Below are 24,921 nucleotides of genomic sequence, written 5' to 3'. Positions count from 1 at the left end.
CCAGATGGGAACAAAGCTTCTGCATGGATACATCAGACTGAAATTTACCATGAATTTCATTCACTGCTCAGTTTCACAGGTGATGAAACTGCCTGTGTCCAAGATGTCCTTCTGCACTTTGGGAGATTTTGGTTATTTGTTTATTTCTAGTTTATGTCTGCTTTGTAATTTCCTCAGGAATGGAGAGCAGCCAGTATTCTCACTCTGATAAAATTTAGGATACAATTCCCAGGCAAAGTTTGGAGGACATGTTGCATGGTTTGATTTCACAACTACCAACATTTCATACTTTCTGCAGTTTGATGGCAATGGAGTTGGCTACAGGACCTACCATCTGTCATGGCATTTAAAAGATATAAATGGAATCATAAATAGTGCCAACTCATTACAAAATCGAGCCAGCATGTCAAAATGGAGGACATTAGCATGTTCTTTTAGCATTCTGCTGCCAGCATCTGATGTCAGGTTGCTAATCACTTGGAGTCATCTGTCCAAACAAGCACTGCCAAATCTTTCTTCCAGGCCAACAGCACCAAACAATACAGGTAAATTTATGTCTGAAGGAAGTACTTTAGTGGGAAGTAAAAATCTGGTCCGTTAATTCCTCCTCCTCCCACAATTACCCATATAATTAATTCCTTGTTGAAATAATAATACTGTTCTGCCAGAATATTTATATGTCTACAAAAAACCGAATTATTTTCTAAATTATAACATCAAAGAACTTAATTATTTGGATTAAAATAGTTATCAAATATCAATATTTATTAGAGCATCATAACCTCACTTTAATAAGACTGACTTTTTGGTTTGGTTCTTAGCCATTGGCCTAAACAGAAAACATTGGGTTTATCCACATTTGCAATTTGCCTAGAATTTTTTGATCTGCTTTTGATAGAGGGATATGGGAGTCATACTGACACAAGCCACTTTGCTATGCTGCCCAAACTAGGGCTCGGATGGCAACCTTACTTCAATTCTAGTTTTGGTTTGTGTATTTCACAATTAAGAAACATAAAACCAGGGAATATTTTCTCACTTTTTCTGTAGTGAGTACAAAAGAATCAGACAAATCTCCTAACCATAATTTCTACCACACTGAACGCAGTATAAGGGGTGGTTAAAAATATTTCATCTGAGGAAAGTTTCAGAATTACTTTTGGGTTAACTCTGGACAATGCTACCTGATCCAGTATCATAGGGAGATTTATTTGATGTCTCCATGCCCCACTTGCTTGACTTGCCTGCAAAAATGTTCTCAAACTGAATGATGTAATATGTTCTTGAACTTCATCATGCCTCACAGAAAAAGCCATTCAGATCAGAAGTCTGTTCTAGGAGGGTGTAAAAAGGAGTCTTTTCTGAATTGCAGCTCTTAGGAGCCAACACTTTAATTCTTCTTAGTCACAAATAAAAAGTAATAAGCTCTTAATTTTGAATTTTACAGGAAGTCCATCTGCTGTTAAAAGCTGTTTTCAGAGAAAATTACCAATATTAGCAAAAAGTAAGCATTTTTCTTTTAGAAACATTTTATTTATTTTTGAGCTTTTTCTTCTCCCTGATTTTGACCTTTTTTACAAAGCTGTCCACCGTTCATCTGCTCTTTATCTGATGATAATTCATTGCATACTTTATAACCGAGAGAGGTTCATTTAAGAACAAAATGATAGCATAAACTGTTCTAAGTGGAAAATTTCAGAAACAGGTAAATATAATTATAACTAGGCTGCTGAACTGTAGGTAAACCTACAGTTTAGGCTGGGCCTGTAGGTAAACCTATGGATTTACCTCAAAATCTCAAGTGCCTACATGAATTTCCAAGTGTGTCAAAATAGCGTGTCAATGGTAATATCAAAATAGATTAAGTGGAATGGTTTTCGTTATATTACAGAATACTTAGAAAAGAAATTATCAAACCCATTATCAAATTAATATGATAAATTATAACAAATAAGAAAGGTGTTATTTAATACCTGAGTAGACCAGCTTTGCTACATCCCGCTGTAGCAAGAAACCAAAGGAAAATTCCACCAAGTATGTTCTCAGTCCTTCTCTCTCACTTAAATCTTAACAGCTGTGTATGTCTGGGTGCTATAATAATGTTGAAGCTAGTGTTGAGTAAATGTGTCTCTGGTTATGTTTTCATAGTCAATGCGAAAACGCATTTATTACCAAAGCATTCCCAACTATACTCATTGCAGTAGAAAGAGATGTGCTGTATAAACATTGTGAATTCACACAGAGCCTCCGACTCTTTTAATAAATTATTTTAGGGGGAGTTTGGGTGTGTTTTTTGGGTGCTGCGTAGTGCAGGCTTTTTAAATACCTCAGAAATTCAAGGGGAAGAGCTTGGGGGGTGGGGTGCCATCCCTTACCTGAATGCATCTTCACGAACAACTGCCTTGGCTTTGTGAACATAGCAGACAATCCGTCGCGCTACATCCATTTGACTGAAGCTCGTAATGGGGACGCCAGGATAGCTGACATACTCTATTTGTCCATGCTGGGGTGGGGAGGTTATCACATAAAGGAGCTCCTCTGGCTTGTCAGAACCATCCAGTGCAAGGAGGACATCGGTTGTAATGTAGCTGTGATCTCCTTTTGGCACTCTGAGGAGTTTTGTAAAAACAGCAATGTCTCCTGCAGAATAGACAAAACAGCACTAAAATACTCATCTTGAACTGGATGATCTCTTCGGCATTGTTTAGCCACAGGAAAGCCATCACTGGTAGAAAAACTATAAGACTTTAAAACTATAGATAAATTTAGCATGGAAGGGACTTCAGGATGTCTTTATTCTGACCTTCTGCTCAAAGCATGGTAAGCCATGAGATCAGCCATAGCCACATTGCTTGGGGCTTTATCCTGTTGGAACCTGAAAACTATTACCCTTTTGAGGCCAAGGATGAAGAGACCGCAGCCTCTTTTGACACATCTTCCAATCATAGCAGTGTCAGGTAAACCTTTTTTGTTTCTAATAGAGAGGAAATAGAAAAAGACAGACCATAAGACTGTAGAATAACCTGGATGACAGAGCTGTTTCTGAGCAATCGTTTGCCTACCTTTTTATATTCTTGCCATCTTTCTGTGCTGACTGATTCAGACATAAAGCTAGTTCCAGAAAGATATTTTTAGCTCTATTTGCAAAGCAGCAGGAGTCTTGGGAGGCAAGGTGCAACACATTCTATTCAGCAGAGCCTTTTCAAATCCCAGGACCTGGCCAACAGTGAAATCCAAGCAGTTAAATTTACAGGATCTGCAGGGACACTGGCCAGGGCCTATATAAGGAACAGATCAGGACACGTACTCAAATATCTTGGTTTCAGAAACAGGCACTGTAAAACACCAAGTTTAGTGGATCTTTACCCTTTTCCAAGTCCTTGATATTTATGTAGAAGTCCACAGCTGGGGATCTGTTGTATCCATCCCAGAGGTAAAACGTGAAGCTGTCTTTTTTCTTGGACCCCGCAGTTCCTGTGTGGACATATCTCACAAGGTTCATATCCAGCTCTTCCTGAGTGCACTTCATTCCAGTTAGGAGAGTAACCCACCCTTGTCCTACCTAGAAAGCACAAGCATCCTTCATTAACTGATAATAACCCATACATCCTTCTCAGTTTATTGTGTTTCTTTGTAATTTATGGACTGTTAGTGGCAGCTATCTGGCTTTCCTTCTATAGGCTCTTCCCTCATAAAATGTTTTTAAGGGCAGCAAATAAGTGGAGTTTTTTTTTTTTCCAGCAGATATAAGGCTGGAAAAGTTATAATGATCATTAATAAAATAGAGTAATATGGAGTTTAGCCACTTTTACTCTAGGAAATCATTTTATGTGCACTTCTCAGTCAAGACACCAAGATGAAAATTAAATTGTTCCTCACCCAGCTTATGTTTTCTATTTCTTAATTTCACAAATCTACTCTTGATTCTATCTGAAATCATAGCTAAAACAGTATCAGAAATAACTTCAGGGAAGCATGGAAATTTTAAGCCCAGGGGTCCTCAGCTGCAAAAAGAAAAACCAAAAAAACCCAAACAAACAAACAGAAAAACCCAACAAAAAACCAAGCAAATAAAAAAACCACAAAACAAAAACAAAAACCAAAACAAAAACAAAAAAACCCTTACACCATTAAATTTCTTGCCTTTCTGAAGATAGCCTAATACCCTAAATTGAACTGATCTGTGAAGTTCAAGTTTCATGCAATCCACAGATTGATGCTGAGATCCCACATCAAAATGCTTTCCAAGTTCACAAGATTTAGATACAGAATTTTATTTCTATCACATATGCATGCTATTCTGAAGAGGTTTTTTTTTCCAATCTTTGTTCCTTTTTCTTATTCTAGGTCAACAGATTATCATCTCGCCTTCCACTTCTAATCTTTATTTTTGTGATTCCTCTTGACACATCCTTTCTATCATCTTCCTTTTCCCTTCTTTCCCCCTGTGCATTTTTTCCTGGTTGATGGGGTTATTACTCACTCTTTAACATGCAACTCCTTCCATGCTTTCTGAACCCTGAAGGAACTGAAGTAAAGGTTGTTTCTTTTTAACAAAGGACTTTTCCCCCATTCTCCCCAGCTTGATTTTCCCCCTTTGTGGGATTATTATCCCAGAATCTCTCTCAATTTTCACCTCAGATGATCTGCCATGTTTTTCACCTTCCATCTTCTCCTGTTCAGGATCTGGGTTTTAGTGCCAAAGCCTCTGGGACAGCATGACTGTTGTTGCTCCTTCAACAATTAAACTGGTCAAGCTGTCTACTTCAAAATATGACAGGCATTTGGGAGAAAAGGAAAATGAACTTCATTTTGCCCTAAAAGGAGAGAGTTCTTTGCATGCCTGCTTTTTGTTGAAGTACAAAGACTAACCTTGAGCTGAAGCTGACCATTTTCTGGAAGTCTTTCAAATAAGTAGTAAATTCTCTCCCTGGGTGTATCTTTATCTTCTGCTGACAGAACAGCGCTAGAAATTATATGAGTTTCACCTATGTTCACCTCTATATCATTCTTCCTGAAAAAATTAAAAGTCATGTATTGATGCAATAAAGGAACCTTTTCAACATGTAATTTCTCTGCCAGAAATATGGATTAACCAAATGCTGACAGAAATCACAGTTTCAGAGAGAATACAAGAAGGGTGCCTATTTCAGTTCAAAAGAGTAAAAAAAGCAAGCAGTGCAGACAAGCTTCTCCTTACGATGGTAAGAATCAACAAAGATACCTAAAACAAACTGATTTAACACCTCTCTTTACCCCATTCTGTTTACCTTCATGTAATTTGTAGGAATAAGACAATATAAGCCAGTAGATTGCATTATTACTGCTATTATAGAGCCCAGCAATACTGGCTCCAATGAACTGGATGCTTGTCTAGGAAATGACTGTCTTTCAAACAACTAGTCCTCAAGGCTCACCTTTATCTGTAGGAGACACAACCATATCTAACTGGCTTCTTCTCTATGCTTCTTCTAGCACCCACATCTCATTTTGGGAAGAAGCTCTCAAGAGGAATGAGTGAAGGCTTTACATTCCCCAAGGGCACTCTCTGCTACAGGATGCAATCCAAGAGGTGACAGATTGAGGTTTTGGCAATCACTCTGAATAAGAGGCACTGTTTGTCAGCCAAAAACATCCCATTACAGGTTCTTCAGTCTGTTGACCATAACTAATGGAGATGAGAGCTGAAAATCCCTGGGGTGGAAAGTGCCCCAAGATCAAAAGGTTAAGAAAAGCTTTCAAGTACTGCCCAATATTCAGCTGTAAAACTGCACTAGCATAAGGAACTCTGTACCCTACAGTGAAGATGTAGTGACTGAATGTGGCAGCTAAATCACCCCAGTGCCAAACTGAACATTTTCTTAGAGCACTACTGCTTAAATACAGGCAGCACATCCCATCTAAGTGGAGGGGTAACAGGCAAGAGGCAGTAACTTCTTATAAAGGAACAGCTATTTTGGGAGTAAATGTCTCAATCTATGAAATTGTCCACCACAAGAATGGCAAGTGGTGAGACCTAACATTGTCAGACAAGGAAGCAACAGTTTCTGGATCTAGTTGGGCAAAGCTAAAAGCACTTCACTTCTTGCACTTCGTCCTCTTCTTTCACAGAAGGGGGGTGGGAAATGGCAGATCAAGCTATAGTACGTGAGGAACAAATAGGCAATTATCAGTAATTATCTAATTTATGCATACATAAATTATACTCTTTATTCTAACTGAAAATTGATATTCTTTCATGTTAGTGTTATGTGGTCATTTAAAACCTTTAAACTAAGAAACTGACATTCGTTATTGCAGGAAGCTCTGCCTGGCAAAAAAATAATAATTACTCTGATCTGAAAGTAGCCAAATACCCTGATGGATCAGAAATTCCCTCCTTAGTGGCAGTTGTCAGTCTGAAATGCAGACTTTAGAGGTTCAGAGCTGCGCCCACAAAACCTTTGGACTCTTAGCTTCCTGTCTGTCAGTCTGGGGCTGGAAAACAGTCACAAGTATGGAGGTCCTGATGCTCTGACAAGTCATCAGCTGGAGATCCCAAGGGATGAGCTCCTTTTTAAAATGCCCAGGAGGTTTGGCTCTCTTGCAGCCAGCTGCCTATCTATAAAAGGTCTGCCAGGCAATTTCTGATTGTGTCTATTTCCTTTATGACTCCTAGCTTTGAAGTGTAAAGGAAGTTAGTGTGTGCTTTTGCAGCAGTTGAATTATGGCAGAGAAAAGAGTTTTAGAATATAAAATAAGAGGATTATAATCAGAAAGCCCTTCCCCTGCTTCAGCCTTGTGGATCCACTCATCCCAAAATCCAGAGCTGCTTTCAGAGAGGTATTTTAGGCAGGTCTTTGTCTTAGGGAAAAAAGCAGTACTATGGTGGTCAGTGTTCAGCAGAGGTACAACAGCTGGCAAACAACTTGAAGCAAATTATGAAAGTTTTTCCCCACACACTTTTATTTTTCCTCTATTTGCTTAGTGTAGAGCAACACTAAAGGTCTCCTTTCAGTAAAAAATTTTTGTTAGACAGGCTGATAGAACCAGCTGACCTATATAGAAACATTTTTACTGACATTAGTCTGTTGCTTGTTATGGCTTCCTCTTTGCATCAGACACCAAAGACATGGTTTAATGGTAAACATGGTGGGATACTGTTCTGATGGTTGGATTTGATTACCTTAAAGGCCTTTTTCAACCTTAACAATGGTATGATTCTATGATTTGGTGTTCTGTTCTCTTTTCCATCATTTTGTCTAAAAACATCCCACTGTCAAGAACAGGAACATATGACTTACTTGCTCAGCACTGGCTTCTCATCATTAACTGGAATGACCTTTACTGAAATTGTTCTGAGGACTTTATGTTTTCCATCTGATAGCTGGATTTTAAAGCTGTCAGTGAGATTTTCAGAGTTGTCATGCATGTACATCAGCTTCATTCCTATATGAGGCAGGAAGGGGGAAAAATAAGAGAGAGAGAGATGGAGAGGGAGAATGAGTGAGAGAAATGGAAAGAACAGCTTAATGTGACTCCTGCAAAATCCCTCTCATCATTTCACTCTGCTTCAATCACCTTTCTTCCATCTCCCCTCCCCATCTGCTAGAGTAACAGTAAACTTGCCTTAGCTATCAGAAGATTAGTTTGTTGAGCCACAGCTGCCCAGTGATCTAGGAACATACTATTGATTCAAGGTCACCAGCCTGACCTAAGTAAGGAGTGACTCTCCAAAAGAGGAGTCTCTGTCAGTCTAAAAAAGGTACATTTCTTCTCCTCTCCATATTCCAGATCACTTTGATGGGAACCATAGAGAGGATGAAACTGTCAGGCAATACTTTCCTGTGCTTAAAATAATCCTCAGGGAACTTTGAAGAAGCCTTTGGAAGGACAGCTGGCTTTGTATCTATGACCATGGACAATCAGAAGTTCTAGGCCAAAGATGGCTCGTTCATTATTGTGGATAACAACAGGAAAAAGCCAAGAAAGAAAGTCAAACCCAAGATTCAGGAAGGCAGAAGAATTTGGGGTGGACCCCCGATATTTCTGGAGGTTCATATTAGACAGGCAGAGAGACAAAAAATCTTTCCTCAGTTTTTGAGGGCTGAACTGAAATTTGAGTGACAGTATTGAATTCATGCTCCTCTTTATACTGATAGATTCCATGTTTTACTGAATAGCCACAGTCAGGAGGGATCCACCATATTCCTTGCACTGTAAAATACACTTTTTCATCACATGTACTTGAAAGAGATTTGCTGCTTTAAAGCAGGCTGACTGCTCATGCTAAGCTCTGGAGTCCTAACTTGTATGTTTATTGCTAGACATATGGTATATGGCAACCTTTCAATGTCTAAAGAAGGTTTGTAGGAGAGATAGCGAGACTTTTTACCAATGCCTATAGTGACATAACAAGGGGCAGGAGTAGGTTTAGGTTGGACATAAGGACAAAATGTTTTACAGTGAGAGGGGTGAGATGCTGGAATAGTTTGTCCAGAGTGGTTGTGAAACACTGGAAGTGTTCAAGGTCAGGTTGAATGTGGCTTCAGGCTACTTGGTCCAGCGCAAATTGTGCCTGCCCATGGCAGGGGAAGCGGACTTGTTGACCCCTAAAGGTCCCTTGCAACCTAAAATGTTTTACAATTCTGTGATCATTTGAAAAAAAACTTAACCCCATGATCAGTTAATGTGTTTTTAATGTGTTAATGTGTCTTGTTGTCTCTCTAGTCTAGGTGTTGTAAAACATTTACAAATCTATTTGATGATGTTACATTATGTTATATTACTCCCTTTATTTTTTTCAGGACAGATGATTTTCCTACTCATATTACTACCCTTTTTGATACGGAGGTCTCTCAGGATGATTTTATAGACAGTTCCTAAAATCAGTAGATAACAATAGCATTAAATAGGACAATTTCCATTCCTAAACATTGTCTTGAAAATAAACATAAGGCAAGCGAATAAATAAATGATGAAGATTTCTTTGGTGTGCCACTTGCCTCATCAAAATAATGAAAGGCCATTGTAAGAAGAATGCTGCACCTACCATTCCTCAGTAGCTCCATGGAAAAGCCATGAACAAGCAACCCATGGCTGTGGGGATCATGGTTAATTAACTCTTTATAGTGTTGAACATCGCTGCTGTGAACACCATTAATAAGGAACCCGTAGGAGGGCCTCTGCACCACCCCAAATACCAGAGGGTCTCTAGGCACATCCAGATCAACTGCATTGATAACAGACAGATCCAGCTCTTTCATCTCCCCTTCTTGAACCTGAACATGAAAGAAAAGACGTCCAACTCTATTACATTAAAAGAAATCATAGAATTCTAGCATGGTTTCATGAGCATTTTTGTGTACGACTGTATCTCTCGATTCATCCACCCTTACCCAGTAGCTTTTTAATCAGTTACTGATTTCAACTTGTTTAAGAGACAGAGAAAGTAAGTGGCTACAATGATGAAAAGAGAAGTTGTGATAATAAGTTTGTGTTTGCCCAGATTAATAGAAAATGTGTTAAGTAAGTCAATGCCAAATCTATTGCTCAGAAATGCATAAAGGAGAAAGCCTTTTAATATATAAAGATATCTAAAAATGTGAATGCATATAAATTTATACATCCACTTTTTACTTTACAGCAAGAGTAAGTTTACGCTCAACTCATGGAGTTATTTATATTAAAAACAGTCTACAGAGAGGGGAGAAGCTATGCCAGAAATATAAAAAACCACTCTATTGAAAATGTGAAAGCTCTTAGGAATGCAGAAGGAGACTAAGGATCTCCCTGCTTTCTAGATCACATACTTGTTTAAATATTTGATCCCTTCTTTTTACTTAAGTAAAATTTCCAAGATCTATGCACTGCTCCTATCCCACTGAAGTTCTATCTTATAAGTTTACATGGGATTCCACTGAGCTGTTACCTGAAGTAGGCTGAACTACACAAAAGGAAATATGCAGAGGAACAGGTATCAGGACAATGTTCTTATTTATATTAAAGAGTGGATTCTGATTAAAGTAGTTCTATGACAGACATTTTGCTTATTTCCTTACGGTAATATTCCTGGCTATGAATTCTGGAACTTCATCATTGGTTGGGCTGATTCTCACAAAAAATGGAGTCTCTGCTGAGCGATGCAGCCCATCAGTGACATAAAGTACAAATTTGTCCTCTGTTGGCTCCATTCGCACGTGCCTGGCTTGAACATAGTTTATATTCATGGCTTTCAGGTGCTTCAGCTGAAATGAACCTACAGATTTTAAAGAGAAAATGAGATAGCACAATACTTTCATGCCTTCTAGTCTTCTACATAATTTTAAAAAATGAAGCTATGTCTTTTATCAAATAATAAATAACTTGATTTTTTTAAGTTCTTTGTCATTTTTTGACTGTAAGAGTTACATTGTACATGTTACTGCAGGACACAAGCCCTTTCCCCCTGAAAAATGCAAATTTTGCTTCAGGTGGTACTCTGAAGCTCCTCACTTTTCAGTTTAGACTCTAAAACTGAGTCCATATAAAACCAGCTCAAATGACAGGTAGGAAAATATGTGAGGTCCAAGATTGATAATGCTAGATTACTTGCTGGACTTGATGCTTTTTCCAAGCTAAATGATTCTGTGATTATATTATTCTAATTACACTTTGACTGACAGACCACGAAAATGAGAACCTAAAGACGCAGCGATTACAGGTTTCCAGCTGAAGATGCTGGTAAAAGCTGGGAGCGTTACAAAGCATGTCACAGTCTGTTCTGCTGAGGGTGAAACTGCCTTACACGGTTTGAAAGTGGACAAGGGAAGTCACCATCTAAGTCAAACACCACCTCTATTACTTTTGCAACTTTGCCTTGGAAACTAATGTGGGACTCAGGCTACTGCGTTTATTTGACAGATGTGTAGGTGGAGGGATACTGGAGTCTTTCATGGGGGACTGAAGAGAAAGGCAGAGAGAGCAGATAAATATCTCATATCGTGACTTCTAATAGATCTCAGTTGGATGCATAAAACAAGGATTGCCTTGTTTGCTTCAAGGGCCAATTCTTCACATTTGCATTGCTTCAGTCTCCCTTTGAACTCCTGCACAAAGTCCCACTGTTAATGCCCACACCAGCATCTGCACCACCAGAGCCCACTGCAGAGCTTTCCACAAGCCCTCCAGATCTAATCTGCTTTATTGTCCTAAATTAAGACTTACCTGTGCTTATTCCCATGTTGCTCTTCTCAAACCCAGGAGAAGGCAGTACGTTTTCAATGTAACCAAACTGGGGAGGAGAAACCAGCACAAACTCTAAGTCATCTGCAGAGGTGTCAGGGTCAGTGGCAGACAAATGTTTGGTAGTGAGGGCTGCTGAAGAGCCCTCTTCCACCACAAAGCTTGCACCTGTGCACAAAAACATGTTAAGCATTACTGGTCATGAGCTGATTTTAGTGTTGCTTTTTTGTTAATAAGAATGGAAATAATAACGAAGGGCGGAAATACAAAAAAATACTGAATTACTAAGGGGTTTTGTTTTAACGTTTTCTTCTCTGCTATCACCTACATCTCTGCTTTTGCCATCACGGAAGTAGAGAAGAAGGGAATCATGAAATTATTATTACTGGTTAAGTTATTAACTAAGGTTTATATACTGTGCAAAAACAGTTGTTACCTCTGTCTGTCACAGCATTAATTACATGAGAGCTGTTAAGAATTGCTCATAATGAGCAAATTTTCATGCATCACTGCTTAATTTCCCTGCTGGGACAATGCTTCATTTCCAGAACATTACTTGGGTGAGCGCCTGCAAATTACAAAACTACTCATACATATGCTTAAATATTCTCTGAGATACATAACATATACCTGATACTTAAAAACAAATAACATTAAAAGACAAAAGAATATAGAAAACATACTTTTAATATGCATACTACAGACTACACTAAAAAGCCCAGGAAATTGATGGAAATTTCACATAATGGGCTGCAGTTGTACTAGATGTATGTTATGAACTCTATTTCCATTTTAACTGAACTTCTTAGATTCTGAAGAGTACTTGTGAAAATGTGGCTTCATATCTATTAATGTACAGCTTTTGTCTTTATTTGCTAAAATGATTAAATATAATGATTCTGTCCCAAATTTCTGTTTTATGCTTTACACACAAAGGTAAATAAATGTCTCTATTTATGTTTATGCTTTTGCCCTGTATAAACCTCATACCTGTTGGGCCATGAGTGCAGTTCAGGGACAAGATATAGATCACTTTTACCTAGACATGGCTTACATATGCAGCAGTCAGCATGTAGACATGGTGGGGAGCAGATCTGAGAGCTCCCATCTCTAACTGCATGCTTTAAACATGCAGCTGAAGAGCAGCAAGCTCATACTGCACTGGCAGCTGGATTGGCTGTTTGCACTGTACAAGGAAATGAAAATAAAACTGACCAAAATTCTGATACAAAACTTTTGTATGCTGATCTCAGCTAACTACGTCTAATGCTAAAAATCAAATAACAAAAAGAGCCATTCTGGGTCTTTGGCCATTACTGTCCTGGGTGGCCCACTTTGTACTGTTATAGTGGGAGGTAGCTTTCACCTGTAACAATTGATGGAGGCTGGTTGTCCACTGGAAGCACAGTGATGTTAAGGTCGTAGACAGGGAATGGATCATCACGTGAAACTGGGGGAGAAGGAGGCCCATCATAACAGCAGTCCTTCACATCTGGGCCAGCCTCGCCGTCAGAGACAATCAAGGTTAGGATCTCAATGCAAGGAGTCAGGCCAATCTCACCACCTGCAAAAAATTATTTAGAAGAAACTATTTACCAAAACTTCATGAAGACTAATTTTTGTCCTACAGGGACTGTCTTTAATATCAAGTCAGAAGAAAAAGAGAGCAAAATTTCAGAAATTCCAGCAAAATTAATGGAATTCTTAATTCTGACTGGTGGGGTGCTACTTGGTTAGAGATTTGGTTTGTTGTTAATAATTAATTTTACCCAGCTCACTTCTATGATATAATAAGAAGGTGTAGAAAAGAGTTTTAGTATTGTTATACTAATTATAATGTTATAATTGTAATGTGGTGATATTATGTTACATCGTAATAAAACAGCTAGTACTCATCAAGATTCTTCGTGCACTAATGTATGTACAAAATTTATAATGTGTGGGAAAAGTGTTTTTCCTGCACTCCTTCTCAAGGAATGTAGGAAAATCGTTCTTTTACATATGTGTTCCTCTATGGCAAATGGTAATATCCATGCTCTTTCAAAGAAAACTTCTTAATGTAGCAAGTAATGCATGCCTTCCTATATGCTTCTTATCCTTACAAAATGGACTATAACAAGGGCTGTACTTAATTGCTGTACTTTATTACTGTAGGGTATATTATGCCTATATGCAATCACATTTAAAATGTGGGCTGATACGGAACTGGGGAGCTGCCATCCCTTGCAAGAAGCATCTGTGGGCTCAGAGTATTCCAGCTGTCAGCATTTCTGGCAGCCCGTGTCATGCATTGCTGCAAGACACCATTAGTAAGCAGCCAACAAAGGGAAGTGACTCCCAGACTTCTCTTGTGATACCTACTGAGAGCAGATTTAATGTTAGAAATTTAGAAATGAAAACCACAAATGCTACACCCTTGAAAGTAAAACTTTAATGTCCCTGCAAAATATTGTCATTGAAATACAGTTTGTGATATCTTTAGAAGGCAGAAGAAAAGTTTGTTGTTGGTGGCCACAATTGAGTACTTCCTTTTCAAATACCAGCTGTTCATTTTAGACAGTGCCAAGCTTGAAAATATCACATCTATTCTCCATGCTAACACAGAATTACAGAATAATTAAACAGAAAACCAGAATGTTTGGGGGGGAAAAACCACCAAAGCTATTCAGAGATCTAGAAAGAGAACCTCCTTAATCCCATGAAATGATAAATTTAAGTAAGAAAGGAAGTTAACCAGCCCTTGATTTCTGCCAGTAATTAAAAAAAAAAAAAAAGCTACTGACAATAAAACCACAAAATAAAGCCTTTTAAACATTTTTTTTCTCATTAATTCAGAACTTCCTTTATCTTCTGGTAAAGAAAGACTATGAATTGTCCAAAGAAGATGGCCTTCTAGATTGGAGAGGCAAGCAAGAAGTAGAAATTGTTTTTTTTACTGTCATAAATCACATCAAAATACTCTAGTTTGTACTTAATAATAATTTTGTCAAAAAAGCCCAAGCTATTTTGTCAGCAACAGTGAAAGTGTTCCTCCTGGATTATGGTGCTTTCATATATTTGTTTGAATATAATTTTCAGTTCAAGCAGGGATTTGGAGAACACATGTGGTGTGTTGTCTATCAGACAACTCTTTTTTTTAGGCCAGTTTATTATTTTTCCCTAGTCACAACACATGGTTCCTAAGAAGATCCTGCAGGAATTCTGCAAAGGCATGGATTCAGGTTAAGTTTTGTTTTTTTTTTTTTTTACTAATACTTGTTTCATTCTAATTCTGTCCTTCGCTCACTTACTAGTGTGCCTGTATGTGACTGAGCCAGCAATGACATCAGCCTGGGAGAAGCGATCCACGGCAATGCCAGCTTTCCTCACTGCCCCGTGGTGGGGCTGGCGGGCCAGCAGGAACACCAGTTCCATGTCATCGCTGTCCGCATCTGTGGCGTAAATGTACTCCGAGGAGAGGACTACTTCTTCACCCTCCAGGCAGTGGAGCACGGGAACAAGGCCTGTTTGCATAACAGGTAGCTCATCATTCACAGGCAGCACCTAATCAGAAAAATAATTTAAGATTTCCTTACTGTTCGTTTCAGTGGAAGCCAGTTGTTTCAGTGCATTGCTCTGCAGCTCAAACTAGCAGCTTGATGCCACTGTCAGAGTACACTGATCTTTCCCTATGACCAAAAAGAAACTAGCTGAATTAAGAAGAAAAGACCAAACTAGATAATTATAGTTTAAGTACAAAGTGCAAGTCAAACTTCTCTGAAATTTGCCACGTGAACCTGAAACCTAGAGTTGAAATGGAAGCCTAACATATCCATTATCTTCCAGTTTCTGTGGTAATGCAAGGACTTTCATGAGTCAAGATTTGTACCATTTGCCTCCCCACAGAAAATTGCTCTCAGAAACACACCACACACTGACCTTGACCTGCAGGATGAACTCTACAAAATGGATGCCATCTGTGGCTGCAAAGAAAACATCATCAGTGAGAGTCTCAGAGCCGTCGTGACGATATCTGCGGAAAAGAAATTATAGAGCTACACAAATTTTTCACAGCTAAAAAGAATCCATGATTTCTGGTCATGCTTAACAATGAGTATCCCTCCCCGTATAAAAAGCTGCTCCCTGTGTAAGGGTGTGCACCTAATACTGCTGATCCTGAATCAGAGTTTCTCCAAAGGGTTTTTGGGCTCTCCTACAATAAGAAAACTCCCAAAGTAAACCATTCATCAGTTGGGAAAAAGGTTTCCCTAAGGATTTGTCACCTATGTCCTGGCTGGTTGTGAGGTGTTTACTAAACATGTTTTTCAGGACAGTGGTCAGTGCCTACTTTCTAACAGATGGAAATAGAGCCAGGAATCTCTAGCTCTGCATGCATGTGTCATGTCTTTTGCCACAAATAAAAAAGCAAAATTTTCTCCTCTACATTAATTAATGTTAACAAAAGTTTTCTTGTAAATGAACCAAGCTTAAAAGAAAACAGCTGGCACCAGTGTCTTCTTCACAGGAATGGCATGGCTGAGTACAGAATTTGTCTCCTCACCTGCATAGAGCAGAGCTTTTACAGAGAAATCTATTTACAGCAGGCATGCTGACTCCCATTTCCTGGCCACTCAACAGCTCATTTCATGGTGACATTGCAATCCCGAGGTTCACCCAGCAATCTTCTCCAGGAGCAGCTCTGCCAGAGCTATGGTGGACATTGCTATGGTGAGCTCTGCACCACTTCAGGCTTTGGCTCATTCAACTGAGAGCCTCAGCTACCCTAAAAGACAGCCGCCACTCTTCTAACCTGACTGCCAGGGTACGCAGGTCCTCACAGGAAAGCCTGTCTCCTCCATTCATGGGAATGTTATCCAGCTCCACTACCCCATGCTGCGGCTGCCTCCGCAGGAGCAGGAAGAGATGCTCTCGTTTCGTGTCTGAATCAGAGATGAGAATGTGTCCCTCTGTAATAGAGGTCATGCCACCTTCTTGCACTCTCAAATGAGTTGTAAAAACCTGCAGGGAGGAGAAATGCTGATCTGTCTGTGCTCTAAACACCAGCACCTCTAAACACACACCAAACAGCGTTTTCTTATGTCACACATCCTTATAGCAAGGCATTTGCTGTGCTATAAGGATGTGTGACACAATAAAAAAAAGTGTGCCAAAGGATATCTCTTTTCTGCTGTGTTAGAAAAAGCTAAGGAAATTACCAACAGTGGGCTACAATATGTGCATCCTAGTTCTCATCCCATTTCTGGAGGCTTCTGACCTCCTAAGGCAATAAGCAACACAAAATATAGGGATGTAGTTTTGCTAACCAAGATGCAACATATATGTTTTTGTACCTATATATAGATGGCAAAGGTAGCCCTCAGCTTGTCATGAAAAATGACATTGCACACTCTCCAGACTTCACCAGAGAAGTATTCACCAGGTACCTCTATCCCAATGCAAGCTGTGTGCAAGACTCTGAAACCCTGATCCCATGGAAAATTCATTTTGTATCTCAGTAAATCAGAACATTTCTCTGTATTTTGTTTCTACCCAAAGCAATATCTAAGTCCTTCCTTCTCACTTTCCTACCCTACACACCACCCTACCTCTGGGGCTTGATTGTCCACAGGAAGAATTGTAATATTGAAGCAGATCCCATACAAAGTGCCTCCATGCTGATTGCTGACAGAAAAAATAAACTGGACTTGCTGAGGTTCGGGTCCAATGTCCTGCAGTGGTGGCATGTAAGCAACTTTCATATAGTTCACAGCATGCTACAAAAAGAGAAGCAGGGTGCATGTAAGAGGACATGATGGGGATGTTAATAATCCATGACATTAGGAACCTTTATCATCCCCTGTTTAGGTGCTATCCAGCCATCAAAATAAATTTTAGAAATTTTGCATGTACACTTTAGCTACTAGCCATACCTTGATTAAATGCATCTTTAGGTACAAATAAGGTGAGTATAGGCTCAAGTACTCAAACCTCTAGCAAAAAATATAGATATGGTTTAGAAGTGATAGCTGAGGTGATGGCCTGAACTTCTCTATGGGTCCCTTTCAAAATGCTGGCCCAAGGACGTTTTCTTACTGGGACTTTAAAATAAACAAGTCATAAAAGCTATCATCTCCCATAGCAGCTGAATTTTCCTTCATTAGTACGAATAGTAACTGCATGCCCTGTGTTTCATGGTGAGGACAGGCCAGTGATAGGAACATCAAAATCTTGCATTCAGATACCCATATTAGGCACACAGTTTAGGGTCTGTAGGGTCAGAGCTCTCATTATGGTTCTGCAATGATCATCATGCAACTTTAACCCTACAACAGGATATAAAACAGGACACTTTAGTAATACTTATTTGTCAGACTACAAACGCATGAAAACTGAATTACAAAATCCTGGAGAAGTCTGTTCCAGCCTGTTCTGTCCTGTACTACTGGTATCTACTGGTGGAGACACTGAGATGAAACAAGAAACTGTCCAAGATCTCATTTCCACATTTTGCATACTTTTCCATTCCTTTTTCGTCATGTGAAGCCAAATTCAGCCTATCCAAGCAACTGTAGCCCCTGCTGGTTTTAGGACATTTGTGTTTACATATTGCAAAACAGAAACATGATAGAAATTTGTTTTAAAATCTGGTATTGGAATAGCAGAGTTTTGAGCTTCTTAAGCAGAGATTGTGATAGTACTGCTCCTCAGTTTTCACCTCTTGTTTTCCTGTCAAATAAAAGCTGTACACTTGTAACTTTTTAAAATTGTTTAGAACTCATTATGGTATCAGGTAGCATAACAAACCTGAGTAAATGACTGCAATGCAAGAGCAGTAGGATCCTTGACCAGTTTGGGGATGGTGTCCACCAAAAACAGCTTCCCAGCATCTGAGTAGCTATACAAAAAATATGTGTGTCACATCTTGGCTAGCAATACCAAAGAACAAGAAAAATAGCCACGTAGCTCACTCAGTCTGGCATTTCAAATTAGCTTCGCACTTCCAGCTTCATTGAAAGGAAAAACATTCTTCCATCCTTGTTATCCATTTTAACATTACCACAGAAAACTGACCAAAATAAATACTTTTCAGGAATGATCATGAAATATCATCTCATAAGCAAGCTCTGGAATTACTGCAAGTGTGTCTCTACATGCCCCAGATACTATTTACACTACCTGCAAGTCTAGGCCATCACAGTAGTATTATTATTACTTGCACACCTGCATATATCTTTAAGTGGAATAATTAATTATTTCTAGTTTCATACACCCTATAAACTCTGAAATTAACCAGTTTCCAGCAACCCAGATTTCCAACAGCAGTAACCAGCAAACTGGATAACCATGTGGCTATTTGACTGATTGGAAACAGCCTTCTCCCCCAGCTGTATAATGATCCTTTGCTGCCTGAGGTCAAAATTGAAAGTGTTAATCTTCAGCTTAAACCATGCAATTTCTGGATTTAAAACTTTTCATTTAGCAAATTGTTGCTGATGTTGTAGTGAGATTACAGCACCAGGGATGTAAACTGCTTCTGCACCCATTCATTCCATATCTCCCTTGCTCCCACAATGTGTTTTGCCTGTTTTCTGTTCCACATCTTCCTAGTCCACAATTGGGAGTGTCTGATACATACCCCTTTAAACAGCTGCAGCACCTCCTGGTCTCAGTCTGGGGCAGGCACAGGTCAGCCCCATTCTAAGAGTTAGAAGAGGTGCTGTGACTTGTGCTTGAGGCTGTCCAGAACCCCAAAAGTCAACGTAAATTTCATGTCAAACAAAAGGTAAGTATTTCACAAGATTTACTCCTTCTTTTTTCTTGTTCAACTGTGAATTATCTATTTCTTATTACTCTGTGTATTACTCCGTTGCTTCAGGCTCTAGCTTACCCTTAATCATCAACAGGAGAGCCGCATCCAACTATTGGCACCTGCACTTTCAACAAACAGGGGAAGAACTTGAGGCACAAGTATGTTACTGCTACTGAGGCTGTTGCTCTTACATGGTTTATTCCCTTGTCCCATCTGAAAGCTATGTCAGGTTGCACCTACCCATGGGTGCAAGAGAAAAATGGGGAAGTGGTTATGGTATATGTGAGCTCCCTGTCTTGCTCTTCCACATCTATGAAGTGGAGATGTTTCTTAGTTAGGTGAGAAATCTCAGTCTCCTTAACAACCAGGTGGCGGGTCACTCCCGGAGCTTCTCTGGGCAGCTGGTCATCCACAGGGATAATGTGAACCATCATCACCTGCAATTGGGGAGACAGTAGAATCATCAGCCATTGCTCTCACTAAGAGTGTCCCAAGCAGCTGTTAGCCAGCAGGCACACAGAAGTGGATCACTGGACTGTGAGATCCAGGATGTGGCTCTAATGCCATATCATCAACACATGATTAATGGAGGTATATAACAGTTAAAGGCAAAGCTTTTGACTCTTAGAGGTTTCCCCTTTAAATTAAATGCAAAGTTAAATTCAGTATGTTGGGCTCTTGCATTAAAAAAATAGTCTATTTTCAGTTGACTTCAGGATGGTTGTTTAATTTGTTTGTACTGTCCCCAAATACAATTTATTTTCAGCATGTTGTTTTTTAGCATAGGAAGAAGTCTTTTTGATGAACTTGACTTTATTCGGCCAGGGAGAGAACCACCCCACTGAAAGCAAGAGCAAGAAACAGCCCTAAAGAACACTGCTGTGATGACGGCCATCAGATACCAGTTTTATTTGAAAGCCTGTCAGAACATGTAAGATATCTGCCATTTGAAGAAAAAATTCAGGAGACTGCAAAGATACTTTCATTCCATACCTGTAGCTCTGAGAGATTTGGAGGGTCATGGCTATCACATAGCACAAATTCAAGGGAATCTTCAAATACTTCTCCTCCCAAATGACGATAATAAATCATTCCATTAAATAGATCCCTCTGAAGAAAACTGTTGACAGAATACCCTGTTGAAATGAAGAATTCATCTTCTATTGAACACTCCATTATTTTAATACTACTTTAATTAAAGTTATGCATTAGCTGTCCAAATAATTGGGGAAGTATAATGTCCTCTTTTTCACCCTAACTGGAGCCAGTCCTTCAAAATGTTCTCTCATTGTCTTCCACATTCTCTGAAGATCACCATCAATTTCTTTTCTGTGTCATTTAAAGGTCATTCAAAAAAATGAGGCAAACAGGCTGAAAGCTGTGTTCAAAAGTCAGAAGAGAATTTGCAGGACTAGCAGCCTCTACAGCTTAGCTTTCTGGGTTGTTACATGGAAGAAAAGTTTTCTCATCATTTAGCATATTTAGGATCATGTTTTAGCTCTGAGTTTGTCACAGACCCTTGCATATAAACTAACTCCTGATTCGCCCAATACTTTTTCCAGAGTAAAGTACTGTAGGAAAATGGGCTCAAAATGGAAAAATTACAGGATAAATTGTGTGCACAGGGATGCTTATGCAAGTGCAGAGACCAACATCAATTAGTGATTTTACTCTACAATTACGTAAGTCCAAATTTGCCATTATTTGTCCTGAGCCAAAATAAGGTGTCTGACTGTAACATTTACTGTATTTTTAAACGGAGGGGACAAAGAAAAGTGTACTTTCATGGATGTGCTTCCTTACCTATCATGTTTGGTCCAGGTTTCTTCAAGACTTCTCCAGCTTGTGGTAGCTTGGTAATATTGAACAGTATGTAGTCATCACTGGAATCCATGTCCGAAGCATGAAGCATGGAGCGCTGAATCAGGATTGTCTGTCCCTCTTGAATTTCAATGACCACATTGCTGATCAGAAATGGAGGGCTATCATCTTTAGGGAGGATATTTATTGGAAACTTGTGGCGAATACTGTGGGAGCCATCAAAAATTCTAAATACCACAAAGTCCTTAGTAGAATCGCTGTCATCATGATGGTAGCGGACAACTCCAGCCTGAATGTCAGAGACAGTGAACATGAATCCTTTCCCTCCTGTCAAAACAGTGGAAGAAAACGCATCAAAAATGTGTGGTTCAGCCCAGAAAAGTATCTTTCCACTAATATGAAGATTATTGAGGTAGAGAGGTGAACAACATGTTGGTAACTCGAAAAATCAAATGTAACTTCACCTACCAAAAAAAAGGTTGTAGAAGTAGAGTAGCTAATAAGAATGCAAAATTTGTAACTGTGACAGCAGAGAAAATCCTCCAAACGTCACTTAAGGTAACTGGAGACATCAAGGATTTTTAACTGTGATTGTTTCCCCTTTAATTTCAACCTCTACTTTTTTATCAGAGCATATTACAGGCATTTTAAGCATCAAAGAATATATCAAAAAATATATACTTATAATTAAAGATCAGGATTTACTTTCAAGTAAAATATAATGATGTAGGGGTTTTGGTATATTGAGGTTATGATCCTGTAATAAGACAGTTATCAGGCAAGCTAAAGGATTCAAGAACTGTAAGTGGCACTAAAAGAAAAGAGGCCACCAAGAAAAGAGCCAAGCATTCCTCTAAGGTTTTACAAAAAAAGAAAAAAAAGAACAATTGCCAGAAATTGTGGTGATGTTTTCCTTGGTATGAGGAGAGACAAAAAAGAATAAGGCATAGTCCCTGGAGGCAGAGTACCCAGCTCTGGCTGGTGCATGGTAGGCTGAGCAGCCCTCAAATGCAGTGTGCAGAGGCAGGACTGCCTCCAGGAGATGGGCCCTGGCTGGCTGCACGGTCTCCCCAGCACTGTCTCTGGGGCTGGACCCACCCAGCACTGCTGACAACACAGTTCCTGTCTGTAGCTTTGCAGGAGGATGATATTGCAGACACTGGACTACTTGTCAGGAGTTTTCTGGAGTTAAGTTTACTTCTGAAGAGTTTCTATGTCTGCTATATTCAAAATACCGCCTTTCTTTTTCTTTAAATAGTTTTTTTATGTGTTTAGGTTATGCATTTTACATGAATACATACAACTATCAAAAAAACTCAGCATTGATAGCGGCAGCATGTTCCCACCCTGCCAAGATCAGAGTGATTTCCATTATATAACCTTTTTCCCAAGCTCTGTGGTGACTGATATGCTGGAAAGCAAAACTAATGATATTGATAATGCAGAAGGCAAATGAGTTAGAAGTCGAATTTAATTTCAACTCTTTGAAATAAACCTTAAAGCTGCCAGTAACAATTATATCCAAATGTTAGTATTTGCCAACAAAACAAAATCACTTGGCATTCCTTAAAATGTGCAAGCAAAAATGTAAGAACTGAAAATGTATTGACTGTGCTTATCCCAAATCATGTTTCTCAATGAAAGCATAGCTGATTTCTTTAAAATTTTGCCTTTGGAGTGTAAACATACATTAGGAAAGTAAAGGTTTAAATACTGAATTTTTTGAACATTCCTGTTTTAATACCCATGGTTGTAGCAGGGGAAGGTGGTTAGCAGAGGGAGCAGAGCTGTTGTTTTAGCATAGAGGAGATTTTTCCAGTCTCTGCAGTTGAAATTACCTACCTCTGACTGACAGCCGCCCATGCTGTAAGCCATCAGCTGTGACCAAGCGAACATTTTGGATGTCATCATTGTCTACAACTTGGAAGTGCTGCCAGGTGATGGGTCGGGATTGCCCCTCTAGGAGGCTGAGGCCTGCAAAAAGCAGAGATTTACATCACTGTCAGCCTCTAAAGCTTCTAAAGGTGTTTCCAACCAGAGCAAAAACCCAGAATATTTAATTCTATCTGCACATCTATTTGTGAAAAGCATTCCAGTGGGGGTTTAGATATGAGGAAAAATTTCTACACTGAAAGAGTAATTTAGCTTACTCCCAGGGCAGTAGCGGAGTCACCATCACTGGAAGTGTTCAAAAAACAAGCAGACATGGCACTTCATGACACAGTTTAGTGGGCATGGTGATATTCAGATGAAGATAAATTTGCAGGTTCTTTCCAATCTTAACACTTCTATAATACTACGATTCGAAGCTGTTATCACCTAAAAGTCTGATAACAGCTTCTGACATACTTGAATTTTTTCATTGTCTTTAAGGAATCTTTTTCAGAGAAATAACCAATTCTGATGTTGCAGAATGCACCTAGTGCAGGTAGCTTCACGTGCAAGTTGCAGATTGTGTCCTGGGTGGGGGGAAATATCTGAAGCCCCAGGCAAAGAACCGTCAATGGGCATGAACCTTTGTCTAAAAGAGGGCACAGGGTGTATTTGGACACTCAGAGACTTCAACAAGAACAAATATCACCACTGGAACTAGTACACACAAATTGTGGGGGTATAAAAGTCAGGGATTCCTTTGCTCAGGGTCCCTCCGTGGAGACACACAGTTTGAGCTAATTTTTGTGCTGCAGCACCACAGTTAAATTACATAAAGGAAGCAGACAGCTGGAATTCCGACATGGGAAACCCAGACTGAGCCAGTAACAGAAAGTTGTGTGTTTGTGTGAGTGCAGTGAGTGTGGGAAGTCAAGCAGGACAGCCATCAGGTCACTGGAGCCACATGCTGTGAATGACTTCAGTCCCAGCAGTGAAAGTCTTGGGTAGTGCAACTGTGGCTCACAGAGAAGGGTATCTGAAAGGTAAGGCAGGAAATTTCCTTGACATCTGGCTTCTAATTATCTGATAATCTAATGAGGCACATATCTGGGCATTTGCACCGACAGGAGCATTGCACTGGAAATCTCACAATGTCTGAAACTGGACATTGAGATTCTTTAGTGAGTCTGCAGTTAAAAACATATGTTGATCTTCCTGACAGAGGACGGTGCTCCTTCTTAATTAGATAGTCATTTCAGGTGAGATTTCTCTGGAAGACATGAGGTACCTTCTTCTCAGCTCCTTTCCTTTCCTACCATAGGAAAACTGCACTTTCCCTGGTGTTAATTTCCAGACGTGTTTGATATTATATATTTTCCTTTTGATGGTTAAATATCAGTGCACTCTAGATGAGGGACTCTGTTCCCTTTCCAGAGCAGGCATTATAAATCTGTTCAAATTAGACCTAACCCTGTGAGGTTTCCAGGCTTTAAATGCTGGTGGTATATCATGCCCTTTTTCCTAATTGTTAATTTTTGCACACTTCCACTTTAAACAACACAAATAAGCCTCGGTCTTTCCCATGTGCTACCCCACTCTTCCTATTCCATCATATATTTGCCCTAAATATTCATACTTTTTTATGAACAGTTCATTCATCAAGAAAATGCTGTATAAATAAATCACAGTTTTCCTTTAACTCCATTTTTTCTTTATTCTTCATTCCAGTTATTAGATCCTTTTCAAGTTGTTGTAACATGTTCCCTCCAAAACGGATGTAGGGGAAAATAGGTCCTTCAGTTTAATGATCCTTAGACTCCAGGTGAAAATCTGATTTTTACAGCTTTGTCAAATACGTGTGTCAAAATGTTATTGATTTGCAAGCAAAATTAACTTAGCATAAGAGATCTCACCTGTATTCCACGAAACCCGAGGGGCATTTGTATCTGCTGTTCTGATAGAAAGATGCACAGTGACTGGTAAACTCCTTTCAAAGTAGAAGTCATGCACCTCAAATTCCACCTGTTGTGAAAACAGATAAACTGCTTATTGGAAACTGGAAACCAAATGTACTCCAAAACACATATAGTGCATTCTCTATTGAGAGATCTTACAGGCACCTGATAATAAGTTAATAAAAAAACTTGATTTAGCTTCTAAAAAGAGCCACGGAAGTCCTGCACAAAACTGAGCCCTCTTAGCAGTGAATTCTGTGAAACTAAATTTGTAGTGTGTGT

At 39.3% G+C, this 24,921-nt stretch overlaps 1 protein-coding gene across 1 annotated transcript in view; it reads right to left on the bottom strand.

The window, feature by feature from the left end:
- The window catches only part of FREM1 (FRAS1 related extracellular matrix 1), a 65,103-nt gene that overhangs the window by 25,769 nt on the left and 14,413 nt on the right, over positions 1-24,921 (bottom strand). The window contains exons 7-24 of the mRNA XM_030237554.2: positions 24,598-24,706; positions 22,655-22,786; positions 20,795-21,139; positions 19,985-20,127; positions 19,232-19,428; positions 17,986-18,076; positions 16,788-16,955; positions 15,992-16,200; positions 15,121-15,214; positions 14,493-14,745; positions 12,569-12,766; positions 11,185-11,370; positions 10,041-10,237; positions 9,032-9,260; positions 7,284-7,428; positions 4,873-5,014; positions 3,367-3,562; positions 2,376-2,640 (exon numbers count right to left, since the gene is read on the bottom strand). Of these exons, the coding sequence (XP_030093414.2) occupies positions 2,376-2,640; positions 3,367-3,562; positions 4,873-5,014; positions 7,284-7,428; positions 9,032-9,260; positions 10,041-10,237; positions 11,185-11,370; positions 12,569-12,766; positions 14,493-14,745; positions 15,121-15,214; positions 15,992-16,200; positions 16,788-16,955; positions 17,986-18,076; positions 19,232-19,428; positions 19,985-20,127; positions 20,795-21,139; positions 22,655-22,786; positions 24,598-24,706 (3,299 nt within the window). The remainder of the gene's footprint in view (positions 1-2,375; positions 2,641-3,366; positions 3,563-4,872; positions 5,015-7,283; positions 7,429-9,031; positions 9,261-10,040; positions 10,238-11,184; positions 11,371-12,568; positions 12,767-14,492; positions 14,746-15,120; positions 15,215-15,991; positions 16,201-16,787; positions 16,956-17,985; positions 18,077-19,231; positions 19,429-19,984; positions 20,128-20,794; positions 21,140-22,654; positions 22,787-24,597; positions 24,707-24,921) is intronic.

The sequence above is a fragment of the Serinus canaria genome, chromosome Z (assembly GCF_022539315.1).
Source record: "Serinus canaria isolate serCan28SL12 chromosome Z, serCan2020, whole genome shotgun sequence".
NCBI lineage: Eukaryota > Metazoa > Chordata > Aves > Passeriformes > Fringillidae > Serinus > Serinus canaria.
The sequence above is the reverse complement of the archived record's forward strand: the minus strand, read 5'-3'. Positions and strand labels throughout refer to the sequence as shown.